The 23,511-nt window shown below is 43.5% G+C and overlaps 1 protein-coding gene across 23 annotated transcripts in view; it reads right to left on the reverse strand.

Annotated features, from left to right (window-relative positions):
* Positions 1 to 23,511, reverse strand: part of NRXN3 (neurexin 3) — a 1,012,014-nt gene that overhangs the window by 349,144 nt on the left and 639,359 nt on the right. For 2 of the 23 annotated variants that reach the window (XM_027638392.1, XM_027638393.1), the window contains exon 1: positions 19,863 to 20,824. The exons of 20 other annotated variants lie outside the window; for them this stretch is intronic. In XM_027638392.1, coding sequence (XP_027494193.1) covers positions 19,863 to 20,106 — 244 coding nt within the window. In that variant the 5' untranslated portion in view covers positions 20,107 to 20,824. Of the gene's footprint in view, positions 1 to 19,862; positions 20,825 to 23,511 lie in introns of those variants that run through there. One more of the 23 variants, XM_027638388.1, reaches the window with a different exon arrangement.

The following is a 23,511-nucleotide window of genomic DNA, read 5'->3' on the forward strand; positions in this document are numbered from 1 at the left end:
AGTCAGGAGTAGAATGAGTCAACACATTGATACCTACTGAGAAGTTACCCTGTGTACCTTAAAATATTAACACGAGAGTCAACATGAAGGAAAAGAGAAAGGGGCTTTTACCTCATCTGTTTGGATCTCCAGCCTAATGAATGTATAAGTTCTCTAACGTGCACACGTGCGCACACACACGCGTGCTGGCTAAAATGAGCCTGGCTGAGTCAGAGAGGCACTGTGCAACCCATCTGCCCCTGCTGATCACCCTTCTCCTCCCATCCACCCACCTTCTGCCCCAGAATATGCCTTGCTCTGCTGCCACACTTCTGTGTCAGGCACAAAGTCCCCTGAGCAAGCAGAAGAAATAAAAATAATAGGTAGGCTTCCAAAAGTCAATTATCTACCTGCATATCTTTTTTTTATTTACAAGGTAATTGGTCCACATTCTGCTATTACTGGTATCAACACAAATCTGGAAGATTGCTCTTGAAGACAGCAGAACAGACCTAGGATGAGAACTAAGTATTCTCCTGCTGTATCTGAACTTAAAAGTGTAATTCAGTTGTATGTAATATACGTTCTCGCTTTTTCCTGTGTACATTGTACTTGTTCATGAACACATTATTTAACCTCGGGAAAAATCAGAACTTTCCTTCATAAAGTATTTCAATCCATAGGATTGTTTGGACAGAAGTGTCCAAAAATTGGATTTAGAGGAAACCACAGTCAAGAGGTACTTTTCCTGGCTGTTAGATGAGGAGAAAAATCCTTTCGTATTTAAACATATAACAGCTCAGAAACAGACAGTGCTGGATATCTGTGAAAGTACCTTATACAACTTTTTTATAGAACTTTCTCTCCTAACTGCAGAAGCCAGTTAAAAAGATGATTTCCATTCTGTAAAAGACTAGGGTTTGTCCCTGGAATGAAGAATGAAGAACAGCAGCAGCAGTGTCCTCCTCAGATCCCAGCACATACCATACACCACAGGCAGGACCTATGCATTGCCCTCCACTGTAGAGTGCAGCTTTCCAAATTTTGTCCATTAGACTAAGTATTTGCCTCATATCTCTCTCCAGCACTGGCAGACACTAACAAACCAGACTGGAGAACCTTTGGGAATTCTCAGCTGTGCCATACAGCAACAAAAGTAATCCAAAGGTTTGGTCTCCCCTGAAAATCACTGGCATAGATGTGGTTATTTCTAAAAACAAAGTTGACTGTGGTCAATAGCCTTTGGGGATTTTTGCTGGTTTGGGAAAAGCTGGGCAAAGGAGTAAAATGCTTCCGTATTACGTCAGGAATAAACACAAGGTTATTCAACTCAATTCGCTTAATGCCTTCTTGTTCCTGTCACATCTGTAAATGCTACTGACCATCATCTAAAGATATGCTTCTCTAAGACAAGCATTTTTTCCATGCAAGGGAGGTTCATTATGGTTAGACATGAAGAACTATCCTGTCCCTCGTCCCCTCCCAGTCTCTGCATCCTTTGGCAGTGCTCTGGTGCAGATTTTCTTAGATAATAGATTGCTTTAATGTTTTAAAACTAAAGACTTCTTAAATTGAAAAATAGTGTTTGAAAAACTGAAATATTTCACTTTTCAACATTATTCATTTTTACAACATTTTAAATGTTAATTCTATTATCAAAATGTTATCAAAATGGTTATAACTGTAGCAAACCCCCTTAGAACATAAAACACAAATCCATTTTGAACCCCGTTAAACAGAAAAAGCATCAAAACCTCTATATTAAAAGGGTAAGTTGAAAAATATTTCCTAGCTCACCTCTTTAGAAAAGCAGGCAGTTAAGTCTCTCCCTCTCCTCTCTCCTCTGCAAATGCAAGTCATGAAATGAGGCTGGCATTCATTTCATTTCATCACAATGCAGACTGAATTTTCCACAGTCTACCAGCCTACCTACCTACAAACCTATGAACCCTAGAGGGCTAGCTTCTTACTTGCTCACAATTTAATGTACAAATTATGAACTATACAGCTTAAGGACACTCTGAATGAACTGCTTTATTGGGACACACTTTGCAGGAAGACACACAGAATGCTAAGTGGTCCTGACCACATGCCCACAACCACTGCTGCTACATGCACATATCAGCGGTAACTGCTTGGGCCTCTACCTAGAGTTATTTAAGCTGTTAGAAGAAAATCCAATGAATAGGAATTAGAGATTCTACTTGTCTTTTACCCCTAAAATGTAAGTGCTAGTGAATAGCCGCACATGAAATCAACAACAGAAAGGTAGAAAAGTAAATCCTTTTTTGAGACATGAATTACGATCTTTTTAAAGTGCAATGGTGCACAGCTCTCCCTCTTGTTTAAATGCTCTCTGGGAGCACAGCCTTACACAGGTTCAGTGTAACAACTAAAAGGTTTGTCATGTTAAATGGAGCCAATGATGGCTAAATCTCAATCCCCAGTTAATCATTTGCTCATGCCAGCATGGTAAAGCTGAGCATCCCAAATCTCCAGGACAGTAGTGCTAATGGAATAAGCAAAAAAGTCAAGTGAGATGCTATCTGAGCCTGTCTGATGAGATTGCAGTTTGCAGACATCCCTGGCTTATCTTAGATGATGAACTACCAGGGATAAACAGAATGCATCAAGTCTCTTTCACCAAGACCTTGACTTGCTGGTGGTAGGGGAATATGAATAACATCTAGGCAGCTCAATATAGATTAAATGAGAAACTGGATAAGATCATGATGTTAATGAATATGCCCTTTAAAAATATCCCCAAATACCTAGGCCAATAACCACACAATGCAAAGGATTAAGTTTCTGCTATACATTATTTTAGGGCAGGTAAATTAAGATTAAAATCAAGTACTCCACTCTAAATATACTGTGTATATGCAGACACACAGAATTTTTTCTATGTATGCACTTACAATAATACTCAACTTTTACATAATTGAAAGCTACTATGCATTTCAAAATGCTTTACAAAGCTGGGGCACTATCACAATTCTTACACAAAGGAGGAAACTGAAGTATTGGTTACAATTATAAAACCGGAACATGCAAAATACACAAACAGATTCTCAGAGACCCTGCTCTCCTCTAGATTCACAAACACAGCTATGTATCAATGATGTTAGCAAGACACAGTTTGGTAAGTAAGACCTAGAAATCTTGCAAAATGAAGACTAAATGTTGTCCCGTACATCTGTGATCTCATCAAAATTATATATTCCATTTCACAAATGCCACTGAGAAACAAATTTTAAGACATCTAGTTTAGGTATGAAAATCCATAATGAGTAGAGATATGCCAGGAGTATTCATTTACGCAAATGTCACTGCATTACATGTGCCCAAACAAGGTATTGTAATGCATGGCATTAACATATCAGATTGTTTATCCTAAACAATGTATTGCCTAAACACTGACTTGTTTGGGCTTTAAATTTATCTAGCTTTAAACACCCAAAAAACATGGGCACCCAGCAATGATAGTGGGATTCAGACAAGAATTTTCAGGCTTTCTCCAGTAGCAGGTTACAGAACTGAAATTTGTTGGTGCAGAAGTAGTGCAGAGGTTCACAAGGAAATCTCTTCATAACAGAATCAATGATACTTTAACAAGTTCAAAACTACAGCTAGGTTTGCACTAGATTCATTTCACATGGCACCATGACCTTTTACTGATGTATGAAACTGCTCCATCATCTTTGAATGCTTTTTCTCAAAATCTCACAGATACTTATTTCAATTTAAAAATTCCTCTTCAATTAAAATCCCAGATACAGAGTCATAATAAAACAAACATTCAGTTTTAAGCTTAAAAATGTGAGAAGAAGCATGGTTTAGAATATTCACTTCCAGAGCCCTAGTTACCTACAGCTGAGGTCCAGAAATATTTCTCATTCCTCCTGCTGTTCAAGCCACACTGTATCAAGTACAGGAGAAACAACAGCAACTATTTTGGGAGCCTTCCAAATGGATTAATGCTCATGTAACCCGGGCTTTTGGAATGGTTCTAATGGCATAGATGTGAGTTTTTGTTTGCATTTGTGCCCATATCTTTTTATGACTAGCATTGGTTGAGAATTTTCCACTGAAGGGTAATTCATCAGAAGTAAACTATTTATAGGGATTGTTCTATATTCGGTTTTAAACAAGTTTAGGCATTTAACAATAAGGTTTCAAGTTTCATTAAAAACATGCTTTGTTTGGAAAGCTTAATAAATAAATACTTCAAGAAGTTAAAAAATGTCAAATAGTGAAACTTCTGTAGTGATGTTGTTATACCACGATGATTAAAGGATATAAACAAGCAAGATTTGCCTTTAGAAGACCAACCAGTATAGAAGTTAAAAATGGAAAGCATAAGGAACATAAACCCTATTCAGATCTAAATGTGCAGAAACAACTTTCAAAACTACATGCAGGTTTAGACTAATAACTCTGACTTTAACATTATCTAATAAATAAGTCAATTTGAGGAAAGAGTTACTGCTACCTGTAGATCCATGGGGAGTGGTACTAGCAATAGTAATAGTCTCTCTCCCTCAGTGGGACAGAGGGAGAACTAATTATTACCTATAGGATATGAAGAGTTCACAGGCAGCAGGACATACAAAGAAATACAACATACAATAAATCAATACTGCTATCCTAAGCCCTTGATTTTTAGAGTCTAGCAGTTACAAAATTTAGTTTCTAAGATCTTCCTTTGAAACTGTTTTGAAACACTCCCTTGAGGATCAGGGCTGATAAGCTAGAGTGGTTATTTGTGAAAAATGTTCTCCCCCTATTAACTGGATGGTTCTATTTACTGAGTGTCTGTGTGAGTTCCCCATGGTACATGGTAGGTTTCTGGTCTGACCAGCTTTGCTTCCATGAGGACTTTTGCATGCACTGGATGACTTTGCAACATTGGTTCGTATGTTGGACCACACATGTTAAATCCAGGGCTTCAGATGTTTATTGTGATTGATGTTTTACTATGACAACTACAGAAATCAGGCTGTCTGTGGCTTGGTTTCATTAAATGAATTTTGTTTCTGGTGATGAATTTGGCAAGGTTGTTGCAGAACTAGTCTGAGGGTACAGGCATTGTAAGGAAGGACTGAGTTTTGGGAGAACAGCTTTTAATGATACTAGTTTTCCTATAGAAGTTTGATAGTTTTCTCTATAAATTCCTCAATATGGTGTTAGGTCATAAGCAAGTGTATACAATGGGTGTTGTATACAGAGACAGGGGTTTATTACTGTTATTTTGCATCAGGTGCTTGGATGTTTCACAAAAAGATATGACCTATCTCCTTTGAGTAGTAACTGTTGAAAGACGATACTTGGACTGATTCTGAATTCCTTGGAATAGCCAGCTCAACATTTTCCGCATTTTGGGGGTTTCTCCACATCATAAATGGAAAAAAAAAAATCTTGAATAAAACAGCTCTTCATTCTCTGTACCCTACTCTACTCACATCATAGGTTACAACCACTGATGGAAGTCTTTTCTGTCCAGGCCGTAAGTTCCCTGGCATCCCTTTTCTGCTGCTGAGTCTGACAACTACTAGACAAATACAAGAGACCACTAAAGATTTTCACCTGAAGTTGGCACAATGTAAAGCCGAGGCTGAAACTGAGATCCTCAGGTCAGAGCTGCTACTTTAGATACGCAGGTACAGACTGTGACAGCAAGGGAACTGACGCGACCTCTAGCCAGCACAAAAGACTGCTTGGCAAAACGTCTTCTCGTTTGCAATGGTGAAAGTAAGGATCAGGCTGGTTATGTCTCCCAAGCCTAGGAAATACATGAGTATTTCAACTCCCCATTACCACCTGGGAATTCAGAGCATGCAGAGGTGAAGCTCTGATTTGTCCAGAGTGACAGCAGAAGGCAGGGTCAAAACATGACCCATACCCAGAAGTTGTTGTTTCCATGTTCCTTGCTTACACTACTCTGCTTCTTCCTTGTGGGATATTCTTATCTAAAAGCTGCTCTCTGGGAGGCTTACATTAGTTTAGATGAAAACACTGAACAGAAAGGACTTCTATGCACCATGGACTGTTACTGAAACACTGTGAGTACACAGCAGCTGCTGTCTGACACTGGACACAACAGGCTTAATGTCTATACAGTTTGGAGGTAGAAGAAAAAAAAACATTTCTGGCAGCATTTAACATGGCTGAGGTGGTTATTACTAGACAGAAACACAAACAAAAACAGTTTTTCTGTAAAGCAATGCATAGTCTCTCTCTCTCACTCACATGCACACACCGTATTTCAAGTCCTCCGAAGTCCATGATGTGGGTTGCTATTAAGAAGAAAAAGAGATATGGCTGCCATATGCACATATTTCCCCAATTATGTCTTATTTTTCTGGAAATTCCTTTTCAGGAAGCTGGAGAGTTGCATACATGTGTCTGGCATTTCTAGAAATCCAGTTTTCCAGTGTTTATGCACAGGTCAATGCTATAATGGATGTGCAGTGAGCCGAATATTTCAGGCAGATCTGATGCACAGGCACCATACCAACAATCTACCCACAAACTGTAAATTTTTGAGAAAAAGAAGTATTTGGGACACATTAGCCTCAGAGTACACAAATTGATTAATCATATGGTCAATGCTTTTCAGTAGTGTCAAAGTAACAATGCATGTGCCTCTTTTCTCTGTGTACATATTTCAGCAAAAAAATCCTAGACAGAAAAACAGCTATGCCACCAAGAAAGAGCAATATGAGAAGTGCACTGGAATGGATGCCACCAGTGTCAGGTTGTACTGTCAGGTTTGACTTTGTGCACAGCCACATTCAGATAACCTAAATTCTGTTTACCTCCAAAGCCTGTTAGGTGCCTCCAATGAGAGACTGATAACCTGGAGTGAAATGACAGAAAGCAGTAAACCCAGGGACAGCATAACTACAACTGTTTAAATGTGGTGACAGTTTTTGACTCAGCAAACTGCTTCCCCTCTCCATGTCCCATTTTCTCATCTGAGAATAAGAAATACAAAAACTGGTTTCTTGCCCTCTATCAGTGCTGTGATGTTCTAAGAAGCAACATAAAATGCTTTGAGATAGAAATTTAATAATAGCTAAGCAAAAAGTTAGTTTAAGAAACAGACTTACTAATAAAGAATGGCATATAAGATTATTAAAACCATAAATAAAAAATCAGGATAAAACTGCAATGAGTCTCCTTCTCAGTTCTTCACATCACAAGGTGATCAACATTTGTGAGGTCAAGGAAAAAAAAACCCCAACCCTCCCCTGGGATATACAATTAAATATATCAAAGAGGTTATTTGCATCCATCTGTAGCATCTGGCACTAGCCACAGTCAAGAGACAGAGTACCAGACCAGATGGACCAGTGTGTATGGAAATTCTTATAATCTTCTGTGATTAATTTCTTCCTTCAGCTTGGATATGTCTCTTCAAATTGTGTATCAACATTTAACTAAAATTGGTCCTGACATATCATTGATTGTACTATGAGTTTATCTGCAACTCAGCATTCTGGGACAGTTTAGTCCCTTGTTTACCTCAACTCTAATGCAGGATTTCTTTATCAGTGAATTTCTACATTCACTCACACATTTTCCAAGCCTTGTCCTCAGAGATTACTGTGCGAGTCCATGACTCAACTGTAATTTGAACCAAAAATCTTTTTTAGTTCCTGAATCTTTGCTACTGTGAGACTGTAGCCTACAAGACTGTAGACTATAAGACTCCAAATGATTTTCTAATAGTACAGTCTTGTCCATGTATGACTGAACTATTTTTCTGTGATTCATGCAAAGATATGCAAAGTAATGGTGATGTAAAACAATAAAGATAACAGAAATCTTGTCTTTTGAAAGACTCACCCGTTTCATTTTTAGGTTTTTTTAAGTGTTGCAAGTAACATTAATTACTGTTAATCCTTATTTTATTTATAAATAATTTATTTTATAAATAATTAGAAATCATTAGCCCTGCACCATAAAATGGTGACACTGCATTATCATAACATATCAGAGACTTTGTTGCCATATTTTAAACTTCTTGACTAACTAGGACTTCTGTAAACACAGTCAAGTTCAGCTATATGAAGGCCAAGGACTGAATCATCCTCTCTAGAAGGTGCCCTTGAATCCAGGAACCCAGAAACGTTATAGGAAAGGGTTGATGTACAATGGTCGCTCAAGCAGTGAAATGGGAAAAAAAAGAAATAAAGAGCTCCTGCAGATATGACTGCTTTGTCTTTACATAGTATTTAGAAGGAAACAGTCTCCACACACAGCCCCTAGCCCTTTCCTGAATTTGAACTCAGCTTCCCTATGGACATGAATTAAGCATAATCCTAAGCCTCAGCAGAAATGTAAAAACCAGATACTGCTTCTGAAGTGAAGTAAGTTTCCCTGAGGAGAAATACTACACATATCTCTATATACACATGGAGGGGTGCCCCGACAAAAATGCCCACTATTCAGACACTTCATTTGAACAAACTGCTCCTCTTAGTCTCCTGTTGTGTAACAGGGGAGCAGAGACAGGGCAAGCATACAGCCCAAGGCACATCTGCAGACTGATGTACAGCCCAGCCCTTAGCTGGGCCTGTCCCAGTGACCTTCTCAGTAAGACAAAACATTGCATAGCTCTCTCCATGCCCAGCAGCAACAGAATCTGCCCTTTCTCCCTCTGCAGAAAAAGTGCCTTGACTCTTTAGACCCATAGGTGATAAACTAAATGTATTAAGGTCTTCCAAGAACACAGACAATGGTATTGGGGAGGGAGGGGAAGCTAAATGGGTGTTTAAATCATCACAGTAACTGAACTTGTAAAAACATATGGAATACTTTGAAGTCGAGGTCCAAGGTCAAAAAATGAGGCTAAAAGACCACTGTAAACTGAACATCAGCAACATGGGGCTCTGGTGGAGAAGATGCAGATCTACAGCCTTCTGCAGATCACCTTGAAACACTCCAGCTCAGATCAAGAGGAGCCAACAGGGCAGCCCTATTGCTGAGCTCTGATACTGCTCCTTCCTCTCCTGTTTATTGAGGTTTTATTTATTTTTTTTTTCCTCTAGCTTCAAATAGCCTGTGTCTTTTCTTGAGAACTACTTGGGCCTTTAACAGTTCTTCTGATAATCCTTCCCTCCTTTGCTTCTGATCAAAGAGAAAGAAAGAATGGAAATTAATTTATACGTCAGCTTAATTTCCATTTTTCTCCTCTTCTCTCCCTCCCCTTTTCTTTCTATTGCCAGCTGAAATCACCTTGATAATTTTGTTCACACTTTTTGGTTAAATGAATTGATTGAAGAGTTGCAGACAAGATCTAACTTGTAACAGAAGCAGAAGACAGTAAAAGGGGATATTGAAAGTAGAGGCTGGGGGGACAGGGTCAGCAATTTGGGTTGCTGGTCTAAAAAATCCCCCCAGATTTCTGAAAGCAGTAAAGAGAAACACATGTCCATAGTGCTCCTTGAAGCAGTAAACAAAACAGTCACCAGCAGCAGAAACTCAGTCTCACAATGAAATGACTGAAAAAAACCCACTGCATTTAACCATTCACCCCAGGCATTCCCCACGTTTCTGACAATGTATTCTTGGGATGAGGATCACTATTTCTTTGCAGCTTGCTGTCTAAAAAGTCACCAGTCCTTCCAAGAACATTACAGGGATGAATTCCCAGGACTTCATCCAAAGAAAGTAGAAGAAGCCATAGTACTATGATATTCCCCAAATTGCAAGGAGCAAATATTCTGGCAGAAGTTTGAAAATACCTTTCCAGTATGTCGGGAAAGAACAGTAACGATATAGTTGTTTTCCTTTCATATGGGTTATGTCAGGATCTAACGAGATTTTAAAATCTCATCATATTTTTGCACTACAGCATAGTACAACTGAATCACCTGGCAATGTATGATTCACCATCCTTTATGTCAAGGTAAGCCTGTAGCAGAGCTAGGGAAAATGTTTGGGGGTTCTTGTCCTCAGTTCTATTCCATGGTGCTGCTGAGGAAAAACCTCTTCAGCATTGCCCATTGAAAAGTAGAGTAGGGCTTCACTGACATCAGTGGCAAAATTTCTCACCAAGAAATGCTGAAAAGGCTCAGGTTTTGACCATTTTTAAAACAGCTATCAAGTATTAATTAGTCAAGCAGGGGAGGCTGCTTGTTTTGCCAGTGTTTATTTTCCTAATGACTAGGCCAGGAAAAGTAGCCCGAGTATAAGGCTTGTTTAGCAGAAACTAACCTGTCTGAAATAACAATTACCTGAAATGAAATAAGCTTTGATATACACTACTGGCATTCATCTGAGCAGAACTTGCCACCTTGATATTCAGTTACAAGACATACTCTTTTTATACTAAGCCAATGCACATTAATTCTGAAGGGCAGGCAACCACCTTATTCTGTTCCAGCCTACTGCAATCCTGGCATGTTCGTAGTGCCAAGTGTCAGAAAAATAAGCTCCCAGGTGAAGGGATGTTTGTAGGGCACAGACACTTTTTTCTCCACATTCTCTATAGAAAAAAAAAATAGTTTGAAAAGAAGATAGTAAGAATTCTCTGCTCTGTTTCTCTTCCTCAAGCCTCTACAAGGCGCAGAAATACATTTCTCAAGGAAAATTAATTTCTTTTCCTTGCCTCTAATGAACTGCCTCCAGATGCATGAGGGGACAGGAAGGAGAGTAGGCTCCATGGTAAGATAATAAAAACTGAAAAGGCATTCAAAGCCATCAGAATCTTCCAAACATACAGTGACAGAAATATGCTGGACTGCACACAGGAGAGCAAGATCAGGGAAACCTGGAATAGTTTTGTCATTCATTACAAAATTGCAAAGAAAAGATGATATTGGGAGAGCAGGGGTCCTCCTGCAATCCTACAGAGAGGTTATGGAAGCAGATGACTAGATGTAGGCCACATAAATTTAGGATTACTCTAGGTCCTTTCCAGGCCATCAGCATTCCTAAACACTGCACTCAGTAAACATCAGTGAATGACAAACTCTTCTGTGAAAGCCCAGGACATCATAATTATCAGTAGCATAATCAGAATGTAAGAAAAGCTACCACTAGACAAGTAAATAAAGAACAAACAAAGGGAAGAGAAAAATGTTAGGTTTCTACCTACTATTTCCACTTTCATCTCACCGGATACTAGAAGACTAATAGTGCTCGTAGGTTGCAAAATGTGTCTATAGAACTACAAGTTCCAATAGTCTTTGGAGTGAAACTCTCTCAGATGATCACAATAACTCAGGAATCCCAGTGTTTATTAAATTAAACACTTCATCTTTTGTAACTTTCCTAAGTGTTAAATCAGACAGTGAGAATCTTTCCAGAATAGATAGCCAAGTGGAGACGTTGGCCAAACCCGTTTTCTATGTATAGTCCAGTTAGCACAATAACCTAACCAAAATGAACAAGGTCTTTTTTTAATTTTTTTTAGTTCACTTTTTTAAAAACATTTGCATTTCTTCAATGATTTCAGGTCTACTGTATCTACTGTGTGTTCTCTCCTTTAACCACCCTGTAATTGTCTTCCCAACATTATCTGGGGAATTTCTATACTCTGCTGCTTCACATAATCACAGAATATACCAAGTAAGAAGGGACCCACAAGGATTATTCAGTCCAACTCTTAGCTCTGTAGAGGACCAAGAGTGTCATCCAAATGCATCTTGAACTCCGTCAGGCTTGCTGCTGTGATCACTTCCCTGGGGATCCTGTTTCAGTCCCCAACCACCCTCTGGGTGAAGAACTTCTTTCTAATATCCAACCTAACCCCCTCTGACACAACTTCAGGCCATTCCCTTGGGTCCTGTCACTGATCACCACAGAGAAGAGATCAGTGCCTGCCCCTCCTCTTCCCCTCATGAGGAAGTTGTAACTGCAATGAGGTCTCTCCTCAATCTCTTCTTCTCCAGGCTGAACAGACCAAGTGACCTCAGCTGCTCCTCATACAGCTTCCCCTCAAGGCCCTTCACCATCTTCATTGTCCTCCTTTGGACACTCTCTAACAGTCGAATATCTTTCTTATATTGTGGTGCCCAAAACTGCACACAATACTCAAGGTGAGGCCACACCAGTGCAGAGCAGAGCAGGACAATCCTCTCCCTCGACCGGCTGGCGATGCTTTGCCTGATGCCCCCTAGGACACAGTTGGCCCTCCTGGCTGCCAGGGCACTGCTGACTCATATTCAACTTGCCATCAACCAGGACCCCCATCTCCCTTTCCATGGCACTGCTTTCCAGCATCTCATTCCCCAGTCTGTACAAACATCCAGGGATGACCCATTCCAGGTACAGAATCCAGCACTTCCCCTTGTTGAACTTCATGTGGTTGGTGTTTGTCCAGTCCTCTAATTTGTCAAGTTCTCTCTTCAGGGCCTTCCTGCCCTCAAGGGAGTCGACAGCTCCTTTCAGTTTTGTATCATCTGCAAACTTGCTTAGTATCCCTTCCAGTCCTGTGTCCAATCATTTATGAAGAAGTTGAAGAACACAGGGCCCAAGATGGAGCCCTGCTGAACCCCACCAGTGAGAGGTCACCAGTCTGATGTTACCCCATTCACTATTAGTCTCTGTGCTTATGAAAACCCCCACTGGGCAGTGCAGCAGTTGAGTAAGGAATCAAAGGGTTCACCAAGCATGTCCAGACAATCAGTTGATGTCATGCAGCATGATGTTAAAGATCAAACTTTGGGGAAAAAAAACCAAACTTCAACTCCCCTCACCTTCCAATAATTTGGTCTGCTTAATGTAGATTAGTAATCTTCCAATAATTTGATCTGCTTAATATGCTGAATTTATCCTAAATTCCAAACCATGTTCCAAGGATAGCATGGAAACAGATTCACTCTGCAGTTATTAAATGGAGCCTGGCCTTTTGATTAAACTGAGGGTACTTTTCCTGAGCCTTCTAGCAAACAAAGTCTTCCCTCATTCTCTACCACGTGGTAGTCACAGAATAAGCAAAGGGTCTTTTTTTAGCAATATTTTTACATCTTTCTGATTCATTCACCCTGTCCCTCGATATTCTGCAGACACAAGGCCCTCTATAGACTGTAAAATACATCCTACTCTCCTGTTCTCCGTCATCAAGAATGCAAAACAATGAAAGGTGTAAAACTAAGAGATGATAAAGTAAACCTTAGCACTGGATTAATTTAGCAATGTCCTTTATCAGCCCACTATTCATGTTTCTAACCACCATAGCTCACATCAACTTCATTTTCATCTTAATATACCATACAGAAAACCAGCCTAAATATACATCTCTAGACATAAAGTGTACAATCTGTAAACTGCAGGAATAGGCAGATCGTTTCCATTAGTTTCTTATGTAGCAAAAACCACAATTTACACCCAAAGCATATAATTATATTCAAATTCTAAAAGAGAGTGTCAGAAGTACTTTAAATTCATAGTTTGAGGGGAAGTCACTCAGGAGTATAAGTAGTTATGTTTTAATGTGCAAAATACACACACACACACACACAACAAGAAAAGTAATATACAAGAGTGGCAGAGAGCCGTGGTGAATCGCAGGTCCCTGGCTCCAGTGGCTGCCTGGAACTTGGCACAGCCAGCTCTCTGCTAAAATGCTCTCCTGCTCCTTCAGAAACACCAGTGCTGGGATTTGGCTCTAGAGCCTGTCCAGGCTTTAAAGCCATAAGGGAAAACGCTACTGGGATCTATATTCAGAACCTGAAGGTATCTTGCTTGTTCTGCAAAAGGTAGAAGCAGGCTGCTCTTTTAAGGTTCTCTGACATTTAAAGCCCCAAAGGACTACTGGGGTTTCATTAATTTCTGTGGCTTCCTCCCAGGGATCTCAAAGCACACAGGTGTACCAGGGCTGCGCACCTCACCTAGGTGAAAAAAATGGTTTTCTCTTCATTTCCCAGATGAAGAAAACAAGTCAGAAAGTAATGTCTTGTCAAGGTCATGCAACAAATCAGAACCACCGGTCCACTGCATGTCGTCTTATGTACAGAAATTACACAGAGGACATGAAACCCACCATTTTTTTGCTAGTGTGAGTGACCTTTCATAGTTATCAAAGCCCACTAGAACAACACATGCAAAAAACCAACCAATCAACCAACAAAAAAACCACCACCACTCCACCCCACCCCCCCCCAAAAAAAAAAACAAAAACAAACACCAAAAAACCCCCACCAAGTCAGCAAACCAGCACACGACTGTCATCCTGGGCACCTACACAGAGAGCCAGTCTTCTTAAGGTACAGCACATGGAAAAAGAAAAAATAGAAGGATGCTCATCTTTTGTACTTTGCAGACAAAACTTATGTTCCTTGCAGTTAGAAGCTCCAGCTCTGTATCTGGTTACCTTCTGTATGACAAACTGTGGAACTTTCCCACCACCAGCTGGAGACTATTCTGTTCTTGTCACTATACCCATGTTAGATGATCTAGGTACATTTTATTCCTTCTAGTGAGACCTGTGTAAGAAATTTGGAGGTTCCAAAAGCACAGTGTATAATAACCCAGTGACTATCATAACATTGGTCAAGCATTTCTTTACATGCCATGGCAATAGAAGAGAAAGAAAAAGAAAACAAGGAAAATTGGCCAGCATTGTTAAAAAAATTCTTACGTTTTTAAATGTAGAAATATTATAAAAGGTACCATTCTCATTCTGACTACATAGCTGGTGTCACATAACCCAATATTCTTTACAACTTCAATGCCTATACAAAGCATACAGTAGGATCCTTCATTTGTCTTTGAAATGCAGTCACCTTTGCAGCAGAATGTGGCAATTGCTTGAAAAGTCAGGGCTGTATTACCCAAAAGCAGAAATGATAAAGAAAAGAAACCTCTCTCCACTCTAAATTGCAAAGGAAATATAAGGCAGAAGAAAGCCCTGATCTAATTCTGACTCAGGATTATCATTCCTACTTTTGCAAAATGTGCTATGAGATACTGAGCAAGTGCAAAGTAGCTTTCAAAAGAGGGCTTTTTTAAACATGTCTTAAGAGACTGTACCTCCACCAGTACAGGTCTGAGCAGTGTTTCAAAGAGCACAGAGACATATATTAAATCAGACTGACGGGGTTCAACAATGACATTAAGTTTCTCGTGTTCCAGATCTAATATCACTGGGATCTCCTCGGAACAAGTACCAGGTGAACAGACTTAAACGTCAATTTTGCAGATCAGTGCAAACTATTCCAAGTTGGGAACAGTTACTACTGTGCACTGAATGAGAAGTCAAAGCACCTAATCAGAAACTGTTTCATATAAAAGTATGCAAAGGATAAGTCAAACAGCAATCTCGTTCTGAGGAAACAGCCTTTGTACACACCAGATTTTTCCTGTGTTCAACAATTGAAAACAGTGCTTTCTCAGAAGACATACGAAGCGCAGAGAGGGCAAAGCCCAGCTCTGATCACTTAAGACTACAAGGGACGTGTGAGTTTGGACGCTTAGATTTCTGGACAGCCAGCTTGAGACAATTTAAGCAGATTTTGCCTTACTTTAAAAATAATTAATCATTATTAATGTCTCTGAGGAAGGGAACGTAAACATTCGGGCATACAGAAGCAGTAGCCTTTGTCAAAAAATTAGGCCTCGTTGATAGGAGAATAGAGGCAAGCCACAGAAAGTAGGCAGACTTCTAGCTTTTCACCTTTGCAGAATTTAATTGTAACCTTAATTTCAGCTCTGAGTGAAGTTCATTTTACTGGATCACTGACTGTTCTGTATAGAGCAATTTTTCCCCCTTTTGTTAAAGCTACCAACCTTTGCTCAAAGTAATCTCCTGATGATGGGGGAACAGGGAAGGTCCTGCTTTGTACTGGGGAACGGGCAGTGCCAAGGACAGGGAATTAGTTTTCTATTTTAAAGAAAAGGTAGGATTGCAAGAACGTAGAATCTTGAGATGAGGAACAGGTCACACTGGAGGACATATGTATTATACAGAGGGTACACTGTTAAAGCTGTGTTTGGCAAGCTTTGACACTGGTTTGGAGAATACCTGCCTATTTTATGGAAGCATTCTCTTGATCTGTCCAAGCATTCACTCTTATTTGCTGATTTTAAAAAAGATATAAAAGAAGGAAATGCTTCATATAAAGGACAGAACTTCTAAGAATCAACTGAGGCCTAAGAGTTACACCTACAGGATCTGGTGATTGCTCACTGCCAATTCTCATGACAGATCTTTGCTTTTTGCTATGACTTGTGCATAAGTCATAGGCCTCCCCAAAGTGAAAACCAAGAGAAACTACCCTGTGCCCATCATTGCTCCCATAGCTGCCTCTGCAGAGCAGTACTCTGGAGGCAGGGGCAATCTGCACCAGGCATCACATGTCGCCTCTGTGCATCCCTGCTCCCCATCCATTAAGGAGGGCTAGAGAAAAAACAGCTGGAGGAGAAAAAGAGAAACCAAATTAATTAATTCATCAATAAGACAAAACATGCACAAATCTCTTCATTTTATCTGTCAACCAGAGGCATGCATTATTCATCAGCTGAGGCAATTGAGGATGTGGAAAGAGGGGCTGTGAAGTCACTGCTGCAGGCTCTGGTAAAGCAGCTGACCCAGCAGGGTGCTAAATAGCTAAGGGGAGGCAGGAAGATTCATCACACTTGGACTTTCAATAAACACAGCCCAACTTTTTTCCTTCCTCTCTCCCACAAGCCCCTAGCAAAATAAAGAGGAACCATAGCTTTCCCCTCCTATTATTTGGGGGTAAAGATTCTGACAGTCTAGGAAGGTTCTCACATTGCAAAAAGATTTGTTCTGACTTGCTGAAGTCCCCTGCCTGGTCAGGCTCACTCCCCTGCTGACAGGGAGGTAAACCTGTTAGAAAGACTTTCTCCTTGAGAACATGCACTGTGCCAAGTTTTACATTTGCAGGTTGCAGCTCAACTACCGGAAAGCACCAGCTCGGTGATTTCAGAATTAACTCTCATAACACCAGCACTGTAACGACTGTCAGATCTGGGCCCAGTCCTGTTCAAAGTAAGCCACAAGAAGGTTTTCCAGTGATTTTAAAGGAACACTAAACACGCTCCAAACAAGTGCTCATGCCTTGTGAGACATTTACTTTTCCTCTGTGCTAGATACTAATTTGCTTCTTCAAACAGATTGAAATCCACTGGGATGTAGAAGAAAAAACGAAAATATGTTTAAATACAAGACTGAGTCTCAGTGGTCAGAATTGCGGGGCTGGAAGACAACACAGCAGGGTGGCCACAATCCTGATCTGATTCCTTCCAAAATCAGAATTATAATGCAGCCACCAAGTAGGCAGGAGTCAGAATTAATTTTTTATTTCCCTCTAGCAAAAACAAATAATCAAAATCCCAGGAAACACAGGGAGTGCACAGCTCAACACTGTTACAAATTCCAAGGAACTCTGTTGTGCAACAGTGAAAGAAAACACAACAATAAACCACACGTGTTTACAAGACCAGCTGTCTTTGTGGTCTCTTCTTCCTTCCTCTCTCAATCTCTTCTCTCTGTCCATCCCCTCCACCCCCTTACTCATGGCCAAAGGGGGTTTTCATGCCAGCTTTGCTACATGGCACGATTAGGAAAGGAAAAAAACCAAACAACTCAGACTGGCTTATGTACCAGCCTGAGCTTCCCAAGCTCTCTATTTCCCTTGATTCCTTTCTGCAATGAGGACGCCAAAAAATGCCAGTTTCTCACTGAAGCTGATAACAGCTTTGCTCATGGCTCTTAAATGAGGCTTTGCTGGACTTTGAGGGCAGGTGCAAAAGTCATCAAGGAGAAAAGAACTATCCTTTCTTGACCAAGAAACAGACTGTGGACTCTCCCACAGAATACTGCCTTTCAAAGCCAACCACTATCACATTTTGTGACATCCTTCTCTCCTTTCCTCACAAGTGACCTGCGAAACGGACTTTGCTATTCCCTTCCATCACAGGAGCACTCAGCTACAGAAGCTGGGCTGTTGGAAACCCTGTGGGGCAGGGACTGGTTGATTCCCCATATTTCTTAGCACAACAGGGACTCTCTCACACACTCCTCAAGTATTGCTGCAAATAACAGGACTCCTGCTGCTAATGATTAATAACCCATAACTGAGTTTCACATGGGTTGTGCTTAACAGATGGTCTTGATGTTTTGCATGGCATTGGTTCCCTTCCCATGTGGGGAAAACTTAATGTTTCTCTTGCATTTTAGGGTTGATGTGAACTTCAGGGAAGAAGTGGGAGATTGATAGGATGAAAGGATAGTGACACTTATGTTTGCAGAACTGGCTGCGTACTCCAGCTCAACCCATTTCACCCAGTGCCATTTCAGTCCTGAGTTCTTGCCTTTGCAACACAGTGCTATTCTGCAGCGCCCTGGGCCCCCCCTTCCTGCTCTGCCAGAGCATAGACACCTACATTGCATAGCTTCCTATCACCCTCTTCCAATGCCCTCCAGCAACTCTACCAAAGTACCTCCAGCTAGCGCAGCCCTGCTTTGCTGGTGCTCAGTTGTGACCTGCAGCATCCACCTCCTGGCTTTGTTCCTGAGCCCTTTCCCTCTCCAATGCGTCTCAGCTCAGACCTGCAATACTGAGCTCCTTCTACAACTCTGCCAATGTACCTATAGACTTAATTGAAGGTCCATTCATCGCTGTGCCATTTGAACTCTTCAGACTGCTCTGCTGGTCATCCAAGCACTTATCCGTGACACTCCAGGTTTCAATATCCCTGTAGCCCTGACGCAGCCCTGCCAGCACATCCTCATAGTGCCTGCTGCAGCCATGTCATGCGGCATTTCAACCAACTGTCCCAGGGCTCTCCCCTCCCTTCCCCTCTCCTTCCAAGTGTTCCTGTGCCTCATTTCTGACACTGGTTCTTCTTCTGGTCCTCCGCAGATATGATTTTGCATCTGAATGCTCCTATGATGGAAGGCCAGAACTGACCTGACCTGCAGTCCTGCAGGAAAAGGGACTGGCCTTCGCCTGCCTGACTCTTCCAGCTGATGTGGCTGAGAGCAGAAGCTAAGGGACACAGGACAGAGAGGAGAAGGTGGAGATGAGGACAAGCCCCCATGTCAGTCAAGCCTGGACCAACTCCTCTCAGGTTGGGCAGACTCAGGAGAGCTGGACAAGAAGCTGTGCTGGCCCAGCTGTTGAGTATTGCTCAGCATTTCAGGGGTAGGATGCTTCCCAGTCCCCCTCTCACTCCCCCTTGGCATCTCTCAGACACTGTCTTCCTCTTCTCCCTTGCTGCCAGAGTGAAAACCCACTCCCTATTATTACCTGCCCCAGGGTTTCCCAGGAAGACACTACCAGGCGCAAAGCAGGAAGCCAGGAGCAGGGGTAAGGAAACCTCGCCTTTTTCTTTGCACGCACCGAGCTACCCATCAACCTCACCCAGACAGGCTGCGAGCAAGCAGGCAGGGCAGGGGAGCGGCGGCGGCGGCGGCAACCCTGGAGCCCCCGGGCGGCAGTCCCACAGCAGGGTGCCCGGGAAAACGAGGGTGGCTGGCAGGGAAGACGCGGTGCTTCGAGGACCATGGCAGCCGCTACGAGCCAGGGAGTTAGTGATTCCTCGTCGGAGGACCCCAGCGGGACAGGAAAAGATGCCCCTCCGCCAACGCGAGGAGTTCGTCGCTGCTGCCTTGCACAGAGCGATCCGAACCCGCCCCAGTCCCGCCGGCCCGCACCCTCTGTCCTGCTGGACCACACCGGCCGGGAAGTTGGCTCTGGATGAGGCGCGTCCTCAGCTCTAGGCTCTGCCCGGGGAGGGGCAGGGGAGGAGTGGAGGGTTAACAGGGAGGGGAGCTAACGGCAGAAATATGAGGGGCTGGGAGGACCCCCCTCCCCGGGAGTCACAGCCATCGTCCCTGTTGCCCCTCTGCTGCTCTAGCTGCTCTGCAAAAAGGTTAAAAAGAAACAAGCGTGGGAACCCACCGTGTCCTCCTCGGAGGGAGACAGGGGAGCGGTAGATAGAGATAGGCACAGAGTGGTGCTTGCTGCCGTGGAAGTGATGCTCATACTGAGCCTGAGAAACAGACGAGGAAGAGGAGGCAGAAGAAGCCACGTTAGAGGAACTCCACACAGAGCTGACGATACATCCCCAAAAGAGGGAGCACATCCACAGGGTCCAGGCGGGGCGGCGTCCCGGGCAAATGCTGGGGTCTATTCTCAGGTGCATGGTCAAGGCACAAGACACCTACAGACAGGCAGTCTGAATTCCAGCCAAGGAGAGAGAATAACGTTCATGATGCCAGGGGACCCATGCTAGCAGAAAGGAGAGTTGCTTCCGAGGCTCTAGGGGTGTGCGTGTATGCTCGAGGCAAAGAGACAGTATGTGTGCGAGAGAGTGCTATCAGGGAAGGGGAGGGATGGGGGAAGGTTAGTAACCACACAGAGACGAATAAGACGCGCCGTTTCCCAGGGCTGGATCTACTGTGGCAGGAACCCCTCGGCTGTACCGAGCCTCCAGGAGTGCGCAGGAAAGCCGCACATGTCCGCGCGAGGGTCCTGTTCGAGTTCCTCCAGGATTACGGGGTCCTTGAGGACTTTTCCCTGCCTGCGATCCCTGTCTCTCACTTTGCTGAGAGGGACTATTAAAAACGAAAAAGAAGAAATAAGCCAGAGACCTCAGGTAATATTTTGATTTTTTTTTATCCCAATTCCAGGGGATTTCAGTCGCTTCTCCACTAGCAAGTGTTGCAATGCAGAATTGCTAGGACACGCACACGCGCGCGCACACACACACACAGAGCAATCTGGATTGTTATCCTCCTTCCCACGAGTCCAGGCGACCGAGGGATCAAGCCGATTAACCCTGCGCAGCCGGCGAGGGCAACGCCAGGTCTCCCCGGGCGGTGGGTCGGTCGGTCGGTCGGTCGCGGAGCAGCGGCCGTGTCCGGGCGATGGATCGAGCGGGCGGGCGCGGAGCGAGCAGAGCCGGGGGCGGGCGCGGGCGGCCGGCGCGGCAAGTGCGGGCAACTCGGCGGCGCAGGTGAAGCGCAGCCGGGGCGGCCGGGGAAGCGGCTCCGCCAATGGGCGAACCGCATGCAAATGTACCGGCCCCGGCCAGCCAATGAGGGCGGCGGCAGCGCTCCGCAGAGGGACTGGCTGACTCCGAGGGGAGGCGGGGCCGGGGGGCGGCACCGCCCCCGCCATTCACGCGCTCGTGTGGTCCCCGCGCGCGGGGTCCCGGCCCGGCGGGCCCAGGACGGGCTGAGGGGCTGCGGCGGGAAACACCCCGGGCTCCCAAAATTGCCGCAGGTAGCGGTGGGAAACACCCCGGGCTCCCGAAACTGCCCGCAACGGAGTCCCCAGCGCTGACCCAGCGGAGGGGAGCGCCTCGCACCGTGCGGGGGAACCAGAGCCCGGCATACACCCCCACGGTCGCGGGGGCTGCCTGCCCCGAGCAGCCCCTGGGGAAACGCGCCCACTTGGTCCGTGCGGGGACGGGACGCGCCCGCTTGCCACGGGCACCTCCTCTCACGCCGCCGTCCCACTGTGCCTTGGGCGCCGGCCGGGCGAGGGGGGCAGCGGGCACGGGCTACTCGGACACGGCACAGCGAGAGGATTCTCTGGAGAAACGCCGTCCCCCTGGCCCGTCCCACTGCTCGTCCTGCGGCCGCAGCTGCTCAGGAGCAAAGGGACAACCAGGAATGACCGCGCTCTTTAAAATTTCGTATGGCTCTTAGAGATTTTTATTTTTTTTAATGCTCCTGCAACAATAGGCTGAGTCCAAACAGGTGTACCTGCACTTAATCCTCGGGGAGTGAGGGATGGAGCCAGAGTATGCAGCCCATAAATTAATAAATAAATACATTATCTAGTAATTTGTTGTCAATTTGCATGGAAAAAATCCCCAGCCACACTGGGTATGCCAGGCACCAGCAGTGAAGTGACTTACATAGGATCACTCAGGGAGTCTATAAGGAGCTTTGGAAAAGGAGCCAACCAGCCCCAGGACTCACTTTGCCCTGCACTGCCTCCCTCTCCTTCATTTATTCATACTAACTAGAATAAACTGTTTATGACTCTAAGTTTTCTTGTTTTCCCCTCTAGATCCATATTTGTAGGTGTGCACACATCCACCTCAGAAACCTGCCGCTGCACTCAAGTATCTCCCTAACACAGAGGTGCAATGTTTTCGGTCATTGATCTCAATTTGGTACAACACGTCAGTAACTTGTAATGATCAGCCTGAGCTGCACAACTACTACTTCTAGCTGAGCCTGATATGCTTGTAATTTATTTTCTAGTAACTTATTTTACGGTATAAGTGATCTAAATCAGGGGCTAGAGCAGTCAGAAATGTTTTGGTGTTTTCCTGGGTTTAATCAATGTTTGTGGAAAGCAAGAATACTACTTTCACATTTATCCAATACTTGCCACCTAAGAATCTTAGAGTGCTTTAAAATCTTTTATTAATGAAGCCATTCAACAGCTTTAGGTATTACTTTGCCATTCGGCAGATAAGGAGACAGAGGCTCAGTCGTGTTGAGCCAGTGAGTAACTGATAGACATGGGAACTGAACAGAAGAGACATCAGGATTCTCCATCCTAAACAGGACATACTTTTAGTATAAATGTTTGACTGATTTGGTGGCCACTTTCTAGCCTTAAAGTGTGAATATCAGCTTTCCTCACAATGGAGCACATAGCTGGAGACAGGACTGAGTAACCTGTGGTGCAGGTGCCTGCTGAATGGCAAATTTGCACTGCCATACATAGGGCACAGAGCAATTTATCTGTGCAAGACAGATATTCCTGGCCCCGAGTTTTTTTTTAGGAAACTGAAGTTGTTGCCATATATGTGGTGGGATACCCAGAAGGATCCCGTCTTTGTTGGGAAGAAGCCCCCTGCTCCCACATGGGAGAAGAGGAGGAATACAACCTTGCATAACACTCTTCTGCAGACCCGTGAGTGGGTACCCTTGAGTCCCTCTCCACAGAAGTCCTGATTTTCTCTTAGTCCACAGTCAGAGCACTTTGAAATATTTATTGTACAATTGAACTGCAGGGAGTCTGATTTAGGGGAAAGGGGGAAGGACGTGTATTAAATACACATTACTGAGTAGCTTATTTGTAAAATACAGGAAATCTGAATAAGTTTCAGACTCAGCTAGTTATTAGCAATGCAGCAAAGCAACAAAGATCTGCCTCCCATCATTTTACTTTCTGTTTTCTCTGGCTACAGCATTATGAAAAGGACAGAATGCATCACGCATTACAGAATCAGTCAAAGGGACCACAGAGCCTACAGGTCTAAACACTGAGGACTCAATGCTGCTTCACCAGAAGGCAGAGGGCGAAAATTCATTAATTTGTATGGAAAATAAATGTGATTTAGGAAGTGTAATTCTAGAGGAAACAGCAGGGGAACTGCATGGATATACTCCTTGCCCCTTTCCTGCAACTATTTGCCCTGGTGTTGAAAGAGAAGAAAATAGAAGAGGTTGTTTCTTTGTTGACTAAACTGTGGTAGCATCCTTCAGCTCTTAATTCCCCTTTAACAGTCCAATAGCCTCTTCTCCATAGTCAAGCCCCTGTACATGCTGGCCACTTACCTCTTGGGCTGCTGTGGGAGACA

Source organism: Corapipo altera, unplaced genomic scaffold (assembly GCF_003945725.1).
Source record: "Corapipo altera isolate COAL_440 unplaced genomic scaffold, ASM394572v1 23, whole genome shotgun sequence".
Taxonomy (NCBI): domain Eukaryota; kingdom Metazoa; phylum Chordata; class Aves; order Passeriformes; family Pipridae; genus Corapipo; species Corapipo altera.